The sequence below is a fragment of the Thermobia domestica genome, chromosome 6 (assembly GCF_964235325.1).
Source record: "Thermobia domestica chromosome 6, izTheDome1.hap1.1, whole genome shotgun sequence".
Classification (NCBI taxonomy): Eukaryota; Metazoa; Arthropoda; class Insecta; order Zygentoma; family Lepismatidae; genus Thermobia; species Thermobia domestica.
In genome coordinates, this window is record NC_137459.1 from 70,540,300 (window position 1) to 70,557,609 (window position 17,310).

Below are 17,310 nucleotides of genomic sequence, written 5' to 3' on the forward strand. Positions count from 1 at the left end.
ACTTTGAAACAAAAATTTAGAACAAAAATCTTTGAAACAAAATTTTGAAACGAAAAAAAATTCAAACAAAAAATTTCAAACGAAAAAAATTCAAACAAAATTTTGAAGCGAAAAAATTTTCAAACAAAATTTTGAAACAAAAAATTTCAAACAAAAAATTTGGAAACGAAAAATTTCAAACAAAAAAAATTTAAACAAAATTTTCGAACAAAAATTTTCAAACAAAAAATTTCAAACGAAAAAAATTTTCAAACAAAAATTTCAAACGAAAAAATCCCAAACAAAATTTTGAAAATTTTCAAACAAAAAATTTTTAAAACGAAAAATTTCAAACCAAAGTTTCAAACAAAAAAAATTCAAAAACTTTTTAAATGTTAAAACAAAACTGAATGCAGAAAAAGATTTAAAACTCATCAACCTATCAGATTGCACGAAAGATAGTGATCAACCAATCAGATTGCAGGAAAGATAGTGATCATCCAATCAAATTGCATTAACAATAACTTTGCTAGTGTCAGATTACATCACCTTATGATTAAATTTCAAACTGTTGTAGCATGTATTGCCTTTCGTCTATGAGTCATAAGATTCAATAAGGTTAGCTATCAGATTTCAAATCAATCACCACCAATGATCTTAGACTATGAGCTGTGACTAAAGTTCAATGTATTGTTTCAAATTTCGCACCTTATGTTAAAATTCTGTTTATCACCATTCCCAAATTTAAAGAATACTTCTCTTGATATACCTAAGTCTTAGAGTTAATCATATCATTATATGTTCAATAAGGTCAATAATGTCCGTCAATTGTTTACCTGAGTAGAACCAACTGTTTTCTAGAAGTGTGTGTGTACTCAAACTTAAGAAGTACCACAACAAAGGAAATGAATCCCTGTACACTACCTCATCAAGGACAATCACGTGGTACAACGTCTTGCTTACGTTTATATTTGGCGGGAATAATCAAAACCAATGACGCATTCTCAAATTATCCTACAAAGTTTCAATGTACCAATGTTCTGGACTCCTAATCCCATCATAGGTTAATAACTGATCACGTGATCATACTCATATTTGACAATGATTTACCCAATGAATGAGATACTATCCAATTACCAATTATTGATATGACAATAAGAAATGTACCTCCTCCCAAACTTTAAGATTGGTACGCAAATACACCTGTGTCTTATGAAAAAGTAATAAATCCTGTACTTATTCAATAATAAAGCCGGTCAATAACCTTTAAATTTTGAATATTTGGTCATAAGAGGAACACCAATGGGTCCTAGAAAACGTTTACCGAATTTTGTTATTTGATAATTCCCAAATTTAAAAAAGAACATTAACATATAAAGGTAATAAACCATATAACGTGCTAAATAGGTGTCAATAACCTCCGAAATTTGATTTTTGGTAGTTCTTTACCCATGAAAGGGAATGATGTGGACCATCCAAATTTATAGTGGTACATATTGAAGACCTGTACTATGATACCAAATGCTTATATTAAACAATTTCTAAAACTGAGTGGATGAGTCAACATACCCCTCCCAAATTTTTAAAGGGTGCGTCAATGTACCCATGTCTTATGATAGGAAATGAACCCATATACATGACCATATAACCATATAAGGTAATAGGACCTCATCCAAGGGGATAAATTGAGCCAAAACCAAACACGTGGTTGTACTAAAATTTGGCAATTTTGTACCCCTAAAAGGGAACGAGGTGGACCACCCAAATTTATCATGATACATGTTGAGGCATGTACTATGATACCGAATGCTCAAATTGGAAAATTTCCAAAATTTAAGGGGTTGGCCATGGTACCCCTTCCAAAAATTTAAAGGGTGCATCAATGTACCCATGTCTTATAATAGGAAATGGACCAATATATACATGACCATATAACCATATAAGGTAATAGGACCTCATCCAAGGGGATAAATTGAGCCAAAACCAAACACGTGGTTGTACTAAAATTTGGCAATTGTGTACCCATGAAAGGGAACGAGGTGGACCACCAAAATTTATAGTAATTTATATTAGGGTCCTATACTATAATACCAAACATATAAAAGGGACAATTTCCAAAATTAAAGGGGTGGGTCAAAGTACCCCTCCCGGGTGCACAAATGTACCTATGTCTTATGATAGGAAATGAATCCCCATACGTGACCATATAACGTATAAGGTAATAGGACCTCGTCCAATGGAATAGATTAGGTAAAAAAACGAAACACGTGGTACAACGTATTGCTTACATTTATATTTTGGCAATTTTGTACCCCTAAAAGGGAACGAAATTACATTAATATATATTAGGGTCCTATACTATTATACCGAATGTTTAAATTGGGCAATTTCCAAAATTAAAGGGTGGTCCAAGGTACCCCTCCTGGGGGTGCATTAATATACCCATATCTTATGAAAGGTAATGAACCCCTGTATACGCCCATATAACGATATAGGATAATAACACCTCATCAAAGGTGATAAATTAGGTCAAAAGACCAAACACGTGGTTGTACTAAAATTTGGCAATTGTGTACCCATGAAAGGAAACAAGGTGGACCACCCAAATTTATAGTGATACATACTAGGGCTCTATACTATTATACCAAATGTTTAAATTGGGCAATTTCTAAAATTGAAGGGGTGGGCCAAGGTACCCCTCCCGGGGTGCACCAATATATCCATGTCTTATGAAAGGTAATAGACTCCTGTATACGCTCATATAAACATATAAGGTAATAGGACCTCATCCAAGGGGATAAATTAGGTCAAAACCAAACACGTGGTACTACGTATTGCTTACGTTTATATTTTGGCAATTTGGTACCCCTAAAAGGGAACGAGGTGGACCATCCAAATTTATCATAATACATATTAGGGTCCTATACTATAATACCAAATGTTTGAATTGGGCAATTTCCAAAATTTAAGGGGTGGGCCAAGGTACCCCTCCCAAATTTTTCAATGGGTGCATTAATATACCCATGTCTTATGAAAGGGAATGGACCCCTGTATACGCCCATATAACCATATAGGGTAATAACACCTCATCCAAGGGGATAAATTAGGTCAAAAACCCCCGAAATTTGACTTTTTGGCAATTTTTTACCCATGAAAGGGAACGACATAGACCCCCAATACTGATAGAGGTACATACTATGGTCCTACCCTACCATACCAAATTTTTAGATTTGGCAATTTCCAAAAGGAGGTGGGCTGATAAGGGCCATTTTTCGCCCATCAGGCCCGAGATGTGAAATGCATGGTTTTCAATAGTATACCTCATAAAAATAAGAAAACAAATATATTTTAACGGAAAGCGCTATAAGTGAGAGGTAAAAAAAAATAAATAAAGAGGTAAGTCGTGTGTTAATGAAGGAACGTAAACACTAATGTCATGAGTTGTAATCCGAGAAAGCAATAGTAAATAGAACACTAACGGCAAGAATAAGAAGAATGAAGTCTACTACGACTATGAGATCAATATATTACATCGGAAATAATCAAGCATAGATAATAAACAGGCAGCTGGAGACACTTGTAGCTAGTTTGCAGATTAGGCATCGTGCTTGCTGTCGTCATCCGAATCGCCACTGGACCATCCTGCAGGCGCCATCTTGTAGTGTATGAGTATATTCTAGACTTGGTTTCTTAACGGCGGTGGTATTGTGGCGCCAGTAAGCCTGAAACCATAGTACGGAAGCAACATGCGCACAACATCTGACGAGCCGTGCGCCTACTTTACATTGACAGTACCACTGTATGTGTGCGATGTTGTTTTGCTCTGTTTTGATCCAAATATTATAGGTTTTAAATCTTATGTGTCGTGATCGTAACTGAACTCGGAGAACAGAAGCATCGTCATGATGTACCTCGTATGTACAGAGAGTACATTCCTTCGTCACTTAAGTGCTCGTGAGTGTAAGATTGGCTATATATATATATATATATATATATATATATATATATATATATATATATGGGGATGGGGGTGTTTGTGGGTATGGGTATGTATTAACTTGGATCGGACACATCAGGTAGTTATTGTTGGTCGTTGTTTTGTTGTTTTTCATCTTTCCCTTAGTATTGCAATATAGCGTATCAATGAATTCCCATAGGTACTTCATTGACGCGTGGTATGTATGATTCTTCGATATATATATGTATATATATATTGCAGAAATTCATGCCATTCTGCGACTGGTTTTCCTGCTCGCACTTTTACTCATACCACTTTCAGAAATGACACGCTTTCTCAATACTCTATAACATGCTGTCTCTAGTTTTGCTGCCCTACACACACATCCGCGCAAACAATACATTTTCTTCATATATTTTATTGACATGCTGAGCATGTATTTTCAGTCACAATCGGTAAATAACATCAGAGCTGAAGTCTCCAGTTGAACTCGTACATTACAGCGTATAAACGGTAGTCATCGCTCTATACTCTCGCGCAATACATTTTGTTCTCTAATAGGTAGAAGGACACACTGAACCAAAATCAATTAGTACTCATATCAAAGGTTACACAGCGTTATATTATGACGAGTCAGATTTATTTTGGTTCATCGACTCCTTCTTCCTAAAAGCCTCCATCAAAGACAGCAAACATTACCAAAATGTCGCAAAACGCTGAAACGAACTCTTTTTGGGCACTCATTTCTATGACTTACTATTTTCTTTATCACGTATCTATTATGTTTACATATGCAACATATCTTCTAGTATACAAATACATTGCAAACTTGTCGGAATCGGACACTTCATTTTTCAGTTGTCTGATGGGCGAAAAATGGCCCTTATCCGCCCACCTCCTTTAAGGGGGGTGGTCCTATGTACCTCTGCCAAAATTTAGGGGGTGGGCCATGGTACCCCTGCCAAAATTTAGAGGGGGTGGTCCTATGTATCCCTAGGTCTTTGACCCCGGCCAGGGACCATGGGTCCTGAGGCAGGGACCCAGGGGCCAAAAAGTGTCCTATAGTGCAGCCAATACTACTATTTTCCCTCGTATAGAGATTTATATATTTCTGGTGCCAACTTTGAACATAAAGAAAGTTATTATTTTATATTCTCTTTTATTTAAGGTGCAAGTAAAAGCTGGTAATCTTTTCTCTAAATATTATGTGTCCTAGGGTATGACAATAATTTTAAGAAAAATAATCAATTCATTTCCCCCCTATATAAAGGTTTGGGTAGTTCCTAAACGAAGCAAAGGACTCATTCAAAAAGAGACTTTTCCCAGTTATTGTGGGTACTATCATATGGTATACTTCTCGTATGTGGTTTTCTATTCACTCTGTGTAACTTATGTCGTAGACTAGCAGCTTAAAGTTATGGGCCTTTATGCTAAACTATATTGTACCCATTTCTTAAATTATGCCGTACCATACTACATTAGATAGCATAATAGTTTACACTAATGTTTGCTTAGTACTAGAGAGAGTCTTCGGCACGCATAAGCAGAGGAATGCAGAATCGTTACGTACAGGCTAACCTCGAAAGAAGTTATTTCTAAAGGAGAATAAGTAACCATATTTTTTCTAAATCATGATGGAAACGTCCAAAAAGACAGAAAAAATCTTATGTCAAGAAGAAGTTTCTTCTCGCACAAAAATATGAATGAAAACTTTAAGTTCTTAAATGTAATGCCATTTGTATCAGGAACGGATTGTTGAATTCTAGAACCACAGCGCAAACAAAATGAATTCAAACGCTCTTGCGGCGTTCGTGCCATTTACGTCAGAAAGCGTAGTTCAATTCTCTCTTTACTATGTTATATTTACTCAAGAATAACAGAAATACTAGACATTTTATCAGATAATTTTAAGCTATGCTCTTATTTGCTCTGGTTCTACGTTCAGCCATTGTACATGTTCTCCTGTTCTAGCTTAATACATAGGTTTTGTTTCAAGAAAATTAAAAGTGGTTAAATACACGAAGATTAGGGGATAAAGAGGGGAAATTTGAGGGGAAATGAATGTTGGAAAGCAATTGTGATTCTTTTGTAAATTGCATAACTCTACCCATCCATTTGTGATACTTGTTGCGTTTTCACCTACCGTAACAAAAAGATAAGTACAGATGGTGATCAGAAAAATGGAAACACCTGTAGTTGGCAACACGTCAGATGTATGGGTTGGCAGTGGTGTCGTGGCGCCCGCAGCGCCGGACCGCTGGTGGTGGTGTGTTAGGTCGGTCTCCATACTACGTCAGGCGCAGTGGAACAGCAGTGTCCAGTGGCTGCAGCAGACGGAGGTAGTGTAAAATGGGAGACCTCTCAGATTTTCAAAGAGGGCAAATTGTTGGTGCGCGGTTATGTGGAGTGAGTGTGACGGCAGTGGCTACTGTGTTAGGTGTATCGCGTGGGACATTGTCGAAGGTAATGACGGCCTACACAACACACCACATCGGTGAAGCGGAGCAGTGGGCGGAAGAAAATCATGAGTGACAGGTCACGCCGGGTATTAAAGCGCATTGTCACGCAGAACCGTCATGTCACTGCGGAGCAAGTGACGGAGGAACCCAATCAGCACCTCCCCCACCCTGTTGCGACAATTACAGTCCGCCGCGAATTACATGACATGAACTTACGGGGTCGTGTTGCACGGGCCGAACCGCTCATCAGGGACCATAACGCTTTCGCACGCCGCAAATGGTGCCGCGACCATGAAACTTGGACCGTTGAGGACTGGAAACGTGTGATATGGTCGGATGAGTCATCCTTCGCCCTATTCCCAACCACGGGCAGTGTTTATGTGTGGAGAACGCCCAAAGAAGCTTATGATCTGCAGTGTCTCCGCCCAACTGTGAAACATGGCGGCGGCTCGGTGATGCTGTGGGCCCCCATATCATGCTTTTCATTGGGTCCTGTGGTCACACTTAGCGGACGAATCACTGCCAACGATTATGTCGCAATTTTAGGACACCACTTGCATCCTATGGTCCGGATGTTGTTCCCGGACAATGACGCCATCTTCCAGGATGTTAATGCACCCATTCACACAGCTGGCGTTGTTGCAGCGTGGTTTGAGGAACATCCGGATGAAGTTCAACACCTTCTCTGGCCCGCCCAATCCTCAGATCTCAACATAATTGAACATCTGTGGTCCGTCTTGGAAACACGACTCCGGCGACGATTTCCACCTCCATCCTCTCTCACAGAACTGGCCGATGCCCTGCACGAGGAATGGCGTAAAATTCTACTTGCTACCATTCACGACCTCTATGCCTCCATCCCACGTCGCATCAAGGCGAAAGGTGGCCCGACTCCATATTAATCTGGTAAGTTGGAATTTCGTTCAGGTGTTACCATTTTTCTGATCACCATCTGTACTTATACCTTGGCAAATGCGTAAGGATTAATTTTGTTTCTACCGAGCGAGGTAGCTCAACTGGTAGAGTGTTGGATTTGCATTCGGGAGGTAGTGGGTTCGATTCCATCCTGATTGAGGTTTTCCAGGGTTTTCCTCAGTCCTACCAGGCAAATGCATAGATGGTACCTACTAAACAGGCCTTGGCCGATACCTTCCCAAATCCTTTCCATTGTTATAGTTGTTGTTAAATATCCAGTACAAAATGGCCTATGAACTGTATGTGGCGGTTGTTAAATAAATAAATAAATAAAAAGCAAATAAATATTTTGTAAAATTTCCTCTATCTCATTTGCGGTCATCAAATTAATATAGTACGTGTTCGGAAATATTCCATTGCTTTCTCTAACGCATGTCAGCATACAGATAACTAAAACCTAAGTATTTTGTAGATTAATTGGATTTACTCATTACATATATATATAAAATAACAATATGCATATTTTTTTAACTACATTATATCTGTATTAAATGTTTCTTGTCTGAAATTTACGTTTTCCATGTTTCGGCATCACCTTCCTTGTTTTCTTTTGCTCTGAAGAAATGATCTATTTAATATCAAACAAATGTAAATGCTGAAAACAGAAAATCGAAACAATAAAGCGTCATTAAAGTTTCACTCAGGTGAAATAAATGCTCAGGAACGATACCAGAAACATATATATTTTTTAAAAAAAATATGCGATAAGATTCTAAAAATTTAACTTCTTTATTTGTATTCTAGAAGCACATAGGGAATTTCAACTAGTGGTTGTTTGTCTATAAGTAGTTACCTGTACTCGATTGCGGGCTTCAAAACGGCGTTCTTGCCCTTCTTCGCCCTGAAAGATTATCAGTATATTAGTTTCAAAAAATATCTTAGATCATCACAGTATAGCAGAAGTTTATACGAACAATGCCTTAAAATAAAGTTCAATTTAATTTTCATGAATACTGAAAAATAGTAATAACAGTACGTACTTTTTTCTACGCAATATACACATTAAGAAATAACAAAAACACATCTTATAGGCTTATGCAACGATTATACTTACAAAGTTAGCCTTAGTATCTATGCAAGATAATAGCTAGAACGTTTCAACAAAATATAATTTTGTGACACTTTTTAGGAGTTTCACATTAACATATTCAACAGAGGACAAGCATTGCGTATTGATAGGTAACTTAACCCATTACTGCCCCTTGGCAACTTAAGTTGCCACGGCAATTTTTCGTTATAGCGCAGAAATTCATGGATTGACGTTGCAGGTTTTAACCATGAAGTTACTTTGGAGTCTGTTTCGTCATAGCATCGTTGCATTTTCTTTGTATGATATATTGACGTAAGGTTAGCATTGTTTTTGGCTACAATGTGTTTTGAGGAGAAAGACTCAACTCGATTGATTTCAAAGGCTCCAGAAGGAAGGATTGAAGGTCTGTAAAGGAAGGATTAACTTGATTTTAATTTTATGTTTTCGCAGTGTATTTTCTCCCTCTAAATTGTAACTTTCCAAAATTTTCCCTTTTTTGAATATGTATGTGCCATTTGGCAACTTAAATTGCTGACCTAAAAAACAAGAAAAAATAAATATTTTTAAAAAATATTCTAATTTCTATTTTAGAGTACTATTAAGACCAAATAGGCGAAAAGAAACTTTTCAAAATACCACTGGGGAATTCTGGGCACTAATGGGTTAAAGAAATCATTAACATGGAATATGTAGTTTCTATCTTCCCGTTCTCAGTGAGTTCAACAAGTGAATAAGAAGGTTAATTTTGTTGTACACTAATGTCTAATATTTTTAGTTACTTGCTTTAGAGATGTATGTGTTGTAGTACTTTCTGGTTATACAAATTCAAAACACAACTTCTGTTTCTACAAAATTGATTAGTTTTATAAACCTCCTTGCGCTCTTATTGCCGAAGTAAACCAGGAAATTAACCATACAGGCGTAAGTTGAACTTTGATAAAATGTAGAAAAATATTCGTGTTTTCAAAAAAAAAGAAAGAAAAAAAGAAAAAAAAGAAAAAAAAAGAAAAAAGAAAGAAAAAGAAAAAAAGATGTTCGCTCTTTGTTTCTTCATCAAAGAAAATATCGAATCGGTTTAAGACATACTTCTATAAATCACTCTAGTTGAGTTTTCTCCAGATTTTTATCAATCCTATCAATGTAATTTGGAGGTAATATCTACAATTAGAGATGCAAAGAATCGGAAAAATTGACTTTTCTGAAAACAGAAATAGACCGTTTTTTTTGGGCATTTTGCCTGGGAAACATTGGAGGTTTAAAAATATTTCAATTTTAGAGGAGAGATAACAGTACAATAGAAAGAAAATGTGCATGGATTTCCTAATTATGACGCATTGTTTATAGACGTTTTAGATCAGCATGCAACAACCAAAATGTTTTAGAAAAAAAGTTTAAGTGTACTAGCAATAACTGTTCTGAAAGTGTAGTAGATTTCACGAAACAACATTATTGTTTAAGATTCTGAATAATCTAACATTTCATTGCAACTAAAATTAACATTTATTGAGGTCCCTAAAAATTCTAGGGGAGAACGTTTAAAAAGCTATAAACAAATTCTTTATTTCAAAATTCTTGACACAATGTGACAGTAAAGGGAAAACGGCAGTGACAAATCTACAATGTAAAACCTAGAGGAGGGAAGCAGCCAGAACCCAGAGTTTACGATTTTTCATAGGTCCTGCAGAAGACTCCAACTTAACTCTCTCCCAGTGATATTATAGCTAGGTTGGACGTTCACATTGAGGACATCAAGTGTTGTTTTATACATTGCACAACAGAAAGAACTGTAACTGAAAGTATTTAATGTTTCAAAAATTTTCCAATCTGTATATATAAAACTGAAAGTGGCTATATTTGTGACTTCATATCTCTTGGACCACCCAACCGATCTCGATCAAATTCCCTTCGGGCTTGGGATGGTTATCATCATTTTATTTTCACTGTATAACATAGGGATGGGGAGGAGAATATATTTAAAAGTGATTGAAAATGATCTATATTTGCGTCAAATCCATAGTTTTCTAGTAGGCCTATTTGTTATTTTCGCGGCCCGTATCTAATAAAATAATGCTTATTATTATTGTTATTCATAATCATTATCATTATCATTATCAACCGTTGTCAATCCACTGATGTATGAAGTTCTCTCCAATACTTCTCCACAATCATCTGTCTTGGGAAGTCCATTTTAAAGTTAACTCACAATGCTTCTTAATTTCGTCACATCGTCTTGTACTAGGACATTTTCTAGATCACTTCATGACTCTTTGTATCCAGTCGAGGATTGCTTTTGTCCACCTGCCACCAATTCTTCCTTCAATGTGTCCTGCCTATTGCCGTATTAATTACTTTATTTTTGCCATTGTATCCATCACTCCTGTCATTTTCCTGGCCCATGTATTTCTTTTCCTATCTTTCCGGCTTATTTAGAGTATATTTGGCTTACCTTATTGTTTTCCTATGTTGTGTTAATACGAATCATCAAAGTTTCTATATCGTGTGCACACACTAGTATAATTACTATTCGTAAATGGGATGAACATAAATGTTCAACATAGTGTAATATAGATTATTTTAAATTCAACATGTGTGTGATGTAAATTATGTAGAACTAGGCATAATTTGAAAGACTCTTGTGTATGATATTTCGACACCTGCCTATGACAACACTGATTCAAATTAAGTTGTTGTTGTTGGGGTAAAGGACGCACGGAATTCGCAGTAAGGAATTTAAATGAGCATCTACAAATGTTCTCCAAATGCTCGGTTGCTAGTGCATGCTCTGTAGGGAATTTTGTGAAATATTTTAGTTGGAATCGGAGATTTTGTGACAAGAGGTTGTTTATCTTAGATGGATGATGTCTTACTTAGTAATGATTTTGAAACATACTGATTTCTGCTAATTGGAAAATGCGTTTGTAGTTTAGATTGTCTAAAATAAAATGGTTTCTTTTGTTTAATTAGTGAACAAATTAGATCAGTAGTTTGATTACTAAGCATTTGATTACTAATTGCTAGTATATTATTCAGGAATTTTGGTTAGATATCGTGAGAAACACTCGCTCATTAGTAATGCTAAACAGACCTTTTGTCATGGAACTCAATCCTATAATAAAGCAATTGCTTAAACACGTAACATGCCTTAACAGTTTTCTTCACTCGGACTTTTGGGTTATTTTATTCATTTCTTTCTTTTCTTTCTTTCTTTTTACCTCATTTACCGAAAATGTAGATTGTTGTAAAATATATCGTCGTCGGCAATTCAAAACCTGCTATGTGCATTTTGGAGGAGAAGCGAAAAACAGTATCCTGGTTAGATTTTTCGCTTTATAAAAGTGATGTTATAAGTAATATTTGATGCTGCACGTAACTTGATATCTTCTCAAGTTACTTGAGAAGGTATCAAGTTACGTGCAGCATCAAATATTACTTATAACATCACTTTTATAAAGCGAAAAATCTAACCAGGATACTGTTTTTCGCTTCTCCTGCAAAATGCACATAGCAGGTTTTGAATTGCCGACGACGATATACTTTCTTGCAACTGTAATTGATTTCTAAACAACTTTCACGTCCTTTATACTATACAAATATCGGTGAAAGCAATTCGCATGATACCTCAAATATACATTTACGTATTTATAAGAAGACAATGTGCTTTTGTAAGTATGTTACTCCTTGGATGCAGGCAACACTGTTTACTTCACTGCATGGTTGGTTGTCCAACTTCACTAAATGTACGGAGCAAATGGACCACCTGGTATATGTTTGAAACTTTCTAGTAAAGGCTGTCTTTTATTTTTTACTAACAGAATACCTATTCTTCGCACGGAGAGAATGTTTTATTTTGGATATAAAGGGCTGAATTTGGGTAATATATATATTTCTCCCCACTTCTTTTCCTGTTCCTGCCAATAGGAGGTGACCAAATGTTTGTATACAAAAGACATCAGGTAGACATGTTTGCATACATTCATTCATTTTTTTGATTTTCCAAGTGCATACGCATTTTCCTATCTTTATGGTTGGAAAAGCGTAGTTGCTCAAACTATATGGCAAGGATGTGGAACGTGTGAGTAGAGATGCAAGGGCTCGAAAAAAAATGGCTTTTTTGAAAAAAAAAAACTCGTTTGTTTCTGCTTCGCTTTTTTGCTTAGGAAATTTTGGATTTTGTTTTGAAAATTTTGCTTTAAACTGATAAAGCAGACTTTGTTTCGCTTTTCTACAACAAAAAACTCATTTAATTAGTGGTTGATGCAGATAATAATATGAAACCTCGAAAATAAACCATGAATTTCAAAAAGATTTTTAAAAATTCTTAACATATTTAAATTATGAATTCCAAAGGATTAACCAATATATGTAATACTATTTTAACCTCTTACATACAATAAGTACTTAAAACAATGATACACAAATAACTAGCAAAATTGTATGTAGTATTTTTACTTCAAAATATCGCACACCCTCTTTTTGAAGCAAAATAAAGTAAAACATAAGAGAAATCCGCACATCAAGAGCTTCGTTTCGGGTGGTTCTATACATTCTTGAAATTTTAAAGTAAAGTTTTAACTTTCATATACATTGTATGAATATTTCGAACAAATTTTTCACTGATTGATCACATATGTAATAATCTGTTTCCACCTATCAGGTGCTCGGATCTGCTAAATCGGTAAAGCTCCAAATTCTGTGATGCACTGACTGTCCCTTAAGCTTGTTCAGGCCCGGGAAAATATCGAATGTTCTGTTCATTGATCACATATGTAATAGACGGTTCATCTGAGCATATGGTTTCCTAGGCTGTAGAATATATGAACCACTGATTGGAAAAAGGGAATAAGTACAATTTTTTGCGATTTTAACCTGAGATAGCAGATGTGTTCCTTTAAGATAGTTGCATCGTTGAGTAGAAAATTGGAATGTTTGAGCAACTCTATATGACCAATGTAGAAGGCAAAATCTGTTGCTGATTAGAAAAAGGGAATAACTACGTTTCTTATTTCCTTCTTACAGTCACTACAGGACACGACCACAACAGTGCGACTGTGTGTAAGTAGACAACCACCAGAGCCCTCTGCTTTCGTTACGATACTTCGCCTTCTTTTTGCATTGCACAATCTATGGAGAACTTTCTGCTTCAATCAGTTACAGATTTACATGTTTTCAGTGATACAAGTGGTGGTCAAAACTGCAATCATTCAATGACATGAATGCTTTCCAGCCTGACCGTATCATAACGGTTCCCACTATACACCAATATTTGCCTGTCAGGGGTCACAGTTTTTACCATGTGACCGAAATTTTGCTGTAATCAAACCAGAACTCAAACGACACAATCGCATTTTTTTACCAGCACAGTATAACCACATGATTACGAATGCAACAAATACTGATCCTCCATTTCAGGTTTACGAAGTTGTCAATGAAGAAATCTTAGATTTTAAACATTGGTGGTAACCGCTTTAGAAATCTTCAGGTAACATTGTGGACAAACCAGTGAAATTCCAAGTAAGTAAATAGAGACACTGTTTACAAAGCAGAATCTCCAGGTTATGTCCAAGCTCATAAGTTTATCAATGGACTAAGAACTGATATTTTTCGATTACTCAAAAGTAATGTCACAAACGTTGCACTGCCACCGTCAAAGGCATACGATTGGCAAGTCTCGATCAATCAGAAAAAGATCAACGATTCTTCACAAATCATCGAATACATACCTGACCAATACAAACAGTTTTATAGGATGATTTGTTCATGGAAAACCACTGATCAAGAAACTGTAGAAGAAGAAGATGCAGACGGATAGGACCCTATGTAAACCCATTCTACTGTGACAAGGTATTTTGCTACGTATTTTGTTCAGTTGTCTATTGTATTACTTTTCTTGCTGTACGAATAACATGTGCTGTACAGAAAAACGAACAGTGACAATAAAAGTGTTAGAAGCCTAATATGCGTGATATTTCGAATACATATATCCAAGATTAACATACAACATTGCATTCAACATGTACATTTTCATAGCTTTCTATCAAACTGCACATTACATACCCTGCACACAATTACAATTGCACCCAACTTTAATTGATTGGAAAAAGGGAATATTTTTTCCATTTTTAAACTTTTCTAACCAATTCCAGGGCTGCAATACAAGATTCTTCTTGTTGTCTTAGTGTTTGTTACTTGTTTTGCTACAAGTAATCAATTATACACTTTTTGCAACAAATACAAACAACGCCTCTAGAAGGTTTTTTAGCGTTATTGAAAACTTAGGTCTGATGCACTTATTCCCTTTTTCCAATCAGTGATTCATATAACCACCATCACGGTTTACCCAGTCCTGAAGGTTTCTGAATTTTTAACAAGAAAATTCAACATATCGCTACGAAACTTTTTTCCTTTTTTACAAAAAAACTATGAAATATGTTAAAATTAACAAGAAAGACGAGAAAATTGATTGTAATAATTATCAAGGCATTTCTCTTAACATTCTATTAATAAGGTTGACCCAATACGCAGATGAAATTATTGGAGATTATCAGTGTGGATTTAGTCGAAATCGACCAGATATTTACCATTCAACTAATACTCGAAAAGAAATGGGAATATATTACCCAGTACATCAACTGTTTATTGATTTTAAAAAGGCTTACAACTCGGTTAGGAGAGAAACATTGTACAACATTCTTACAGAAATTGGAATACCGAAAAGCTAGTGTTTAAATGAATCCCAGATTAAAGTCCGAGTAGAAAAATGCGAACTTCTACGTCGAGATTGGCCTGAAACAAGGATATGCGTTATCGCCGTTATTATTCAGCTTTGTTCCGGAGTACGCTATAAGAATAATCAAAGATAGGAACCAGGGCCTAGAGTTGAATGGTATTCACCAGGTTATGGTGTATGCTGATGATGTAAATCCGATAGAACAATCGAAAGAAATGCAGAGGCCTTATTAAACGCTTTAGGGACATGAGTAAATGGAGAGAAATCTAAATACAAGGAAGTTCAGAAGGATCGTAATACGGCAAATTATGAATGCGTTAAAATATTAATTAATACTTTCGACACAGTGCATACTTTCAAATACCTTGGATCAGTATTACCAGACCAAAATCATACCCACAAAGAAATTAAATGTCGACTGAAATAAAGAAATTCCTGTTATTCAGTCCTGTTGTCGTCGCGAATTCTGTCAAGGAATTTAAAGCTTAAAATATATAAAATGATAATCATGCCCATTATGCTTTATGGTTGTGAAACATGTCCGCTTACACTGAGGGAAGAACGAAGACTGAAATTATTTGAGAATAAAAGCCTGAGACGAATATTTGGACCCAAGAGGAACGGGAATGGGGAATGGCGGAAACTTCATAAGGAGGAAATGCACATTTTATACGGTTTACCAAACATCGTTAGAGTCATCAAGTCTAGGAGGCTCAGGTGGGCAGGTCATGTAGCCAAAATGGAAGAAAGTAGGAATGCTTTCAAAGTTTTAACTGGAAATCAAATCGGGAAACGTCCATTAGGAAAACCTAGGCCCAGATGGGAGGACAATATTATAGTATAGGATGGATCTAGTAGAAATATGAATACAGAGTAGAAACTGGATTGAATTGTATAAGGACAGAAGTCAAAGGAGAGCTTTTGTGGCCATAGAGAAAAAAAAAAAGAGAGAATACATTTAAGTTAAGCACAACTGCACAATAAACATGAGTGAGTGGTTTGTTTTCGCGCTGCTATCGTGAACTCCGGGATTCAACCCCGCATTCGACCATTTTGACAAAGTTTTTCTCAGTTCCATCTGTGAATGTAGAGATAGTGCGTGTATTGTGAGTCCTGGCCGACTTCCTTTCTAATCGCTTTTAAATCTATGTTATTACTAATTACCAGCAGTGATGGATTTGCGAAGAAGGTGGGGATGTCTTTCGGATTGAAGCCTCTACCCCGAAATTACGGAATTTCTAAAACAAACTAAATATTAGTTTTGCCTTTACTCATAAACTTCAAGCTCTCCTCAAATAAAAAAAAAAAAAAAAATAGGAATTTTTAGAAAAACTAAGCATTAATAAGAAAGCCCCTCCCAAAATACTTTTCTAAATCCGCCACTGATTGTCAGTATAAAATGGTCTTCAAGGTTGTACCTGGAAGATTATAGCTGAATATACAAACGAAACAATTTATTTGTTATGCCTGTACTGAGTAGTGTACGCAGGAATTTATTTCGGGGGTGGGGGTCAAAGCACAATATGAGGGTATTTTATATTAAAATTCCTAAAGTTGCCCCTAAAATTAGTCTAAATTTACACAAAAGTCTACAGTTCGGGTTAGGAGGTCCAGACCCCCAGGACCCACCCCCTGCGTACGTCCCTGCCTGTACTCATAAACTTAAGCTCCTCTTAAATAAAAATTAGAAATTTTTAGAAAAAACAAACATTATTCAGAAAAAAAACCCTCCCAAATATGTTTCTAAATCCGATATTGATTATTTCTATCAAATGATATTCAAGCTTGTGTCCGGAAGATTATTGTTAAATCATTGCACAGCTAGAGTATAACGGAAATGTGAAAGTACGCTCTGACATATATATTGAAAACCGTACGCTCTGATGGATATATTGAAAAACATAAGTTTAATTATGTGCTAGAAGCTAGAGTACTAAGCTCTAAGAAGTGAAACACGGATGACAAAAAAAAAAAATAATAATAATAATAATAAAATAAAAAAATAATAAATAAATAAATAAATAAATAAATAAATAATAATCTAGAGAAGAAAAAAATCGATAATTCAAAAGTTAAAATAAAGTTAAATAGCTTATAAATTGCCCTCAAATACTACGTACTTTATGTTTACTTTAATTCATAAAGCATGTTCTCCATCCATTATGATGGTGAATTCCAGAAC

General features: G+C 35.6%; 1 protein-coding gene across 4 annotated transcripts in view; it reads right to left on the minus strand.

Annotated features, from left to right (window-relative positions):
• The window catches only part of LOC145687684 (uncharacterized), a 131,598-nt gene that overhangs the window by 96,506 nt on the left and 17,782 nt on the right, over window positions 1-17,310 (minus strand). For all 4 annotated transcript variants that reach the window (XM_081761142.1, XM_081761140.1, XM_081761141.1 and 1 more), the window contains exon 2: window positions 8,165-8,212. In XM_081761142.1, the coding sequence (XP_081617268.1) occupies window positions 8,165-8,212 (48 nt within the window). The remainder of the gene's footprint in view (window positions 1-8,164; window positions 8,213-17,310) is intronic.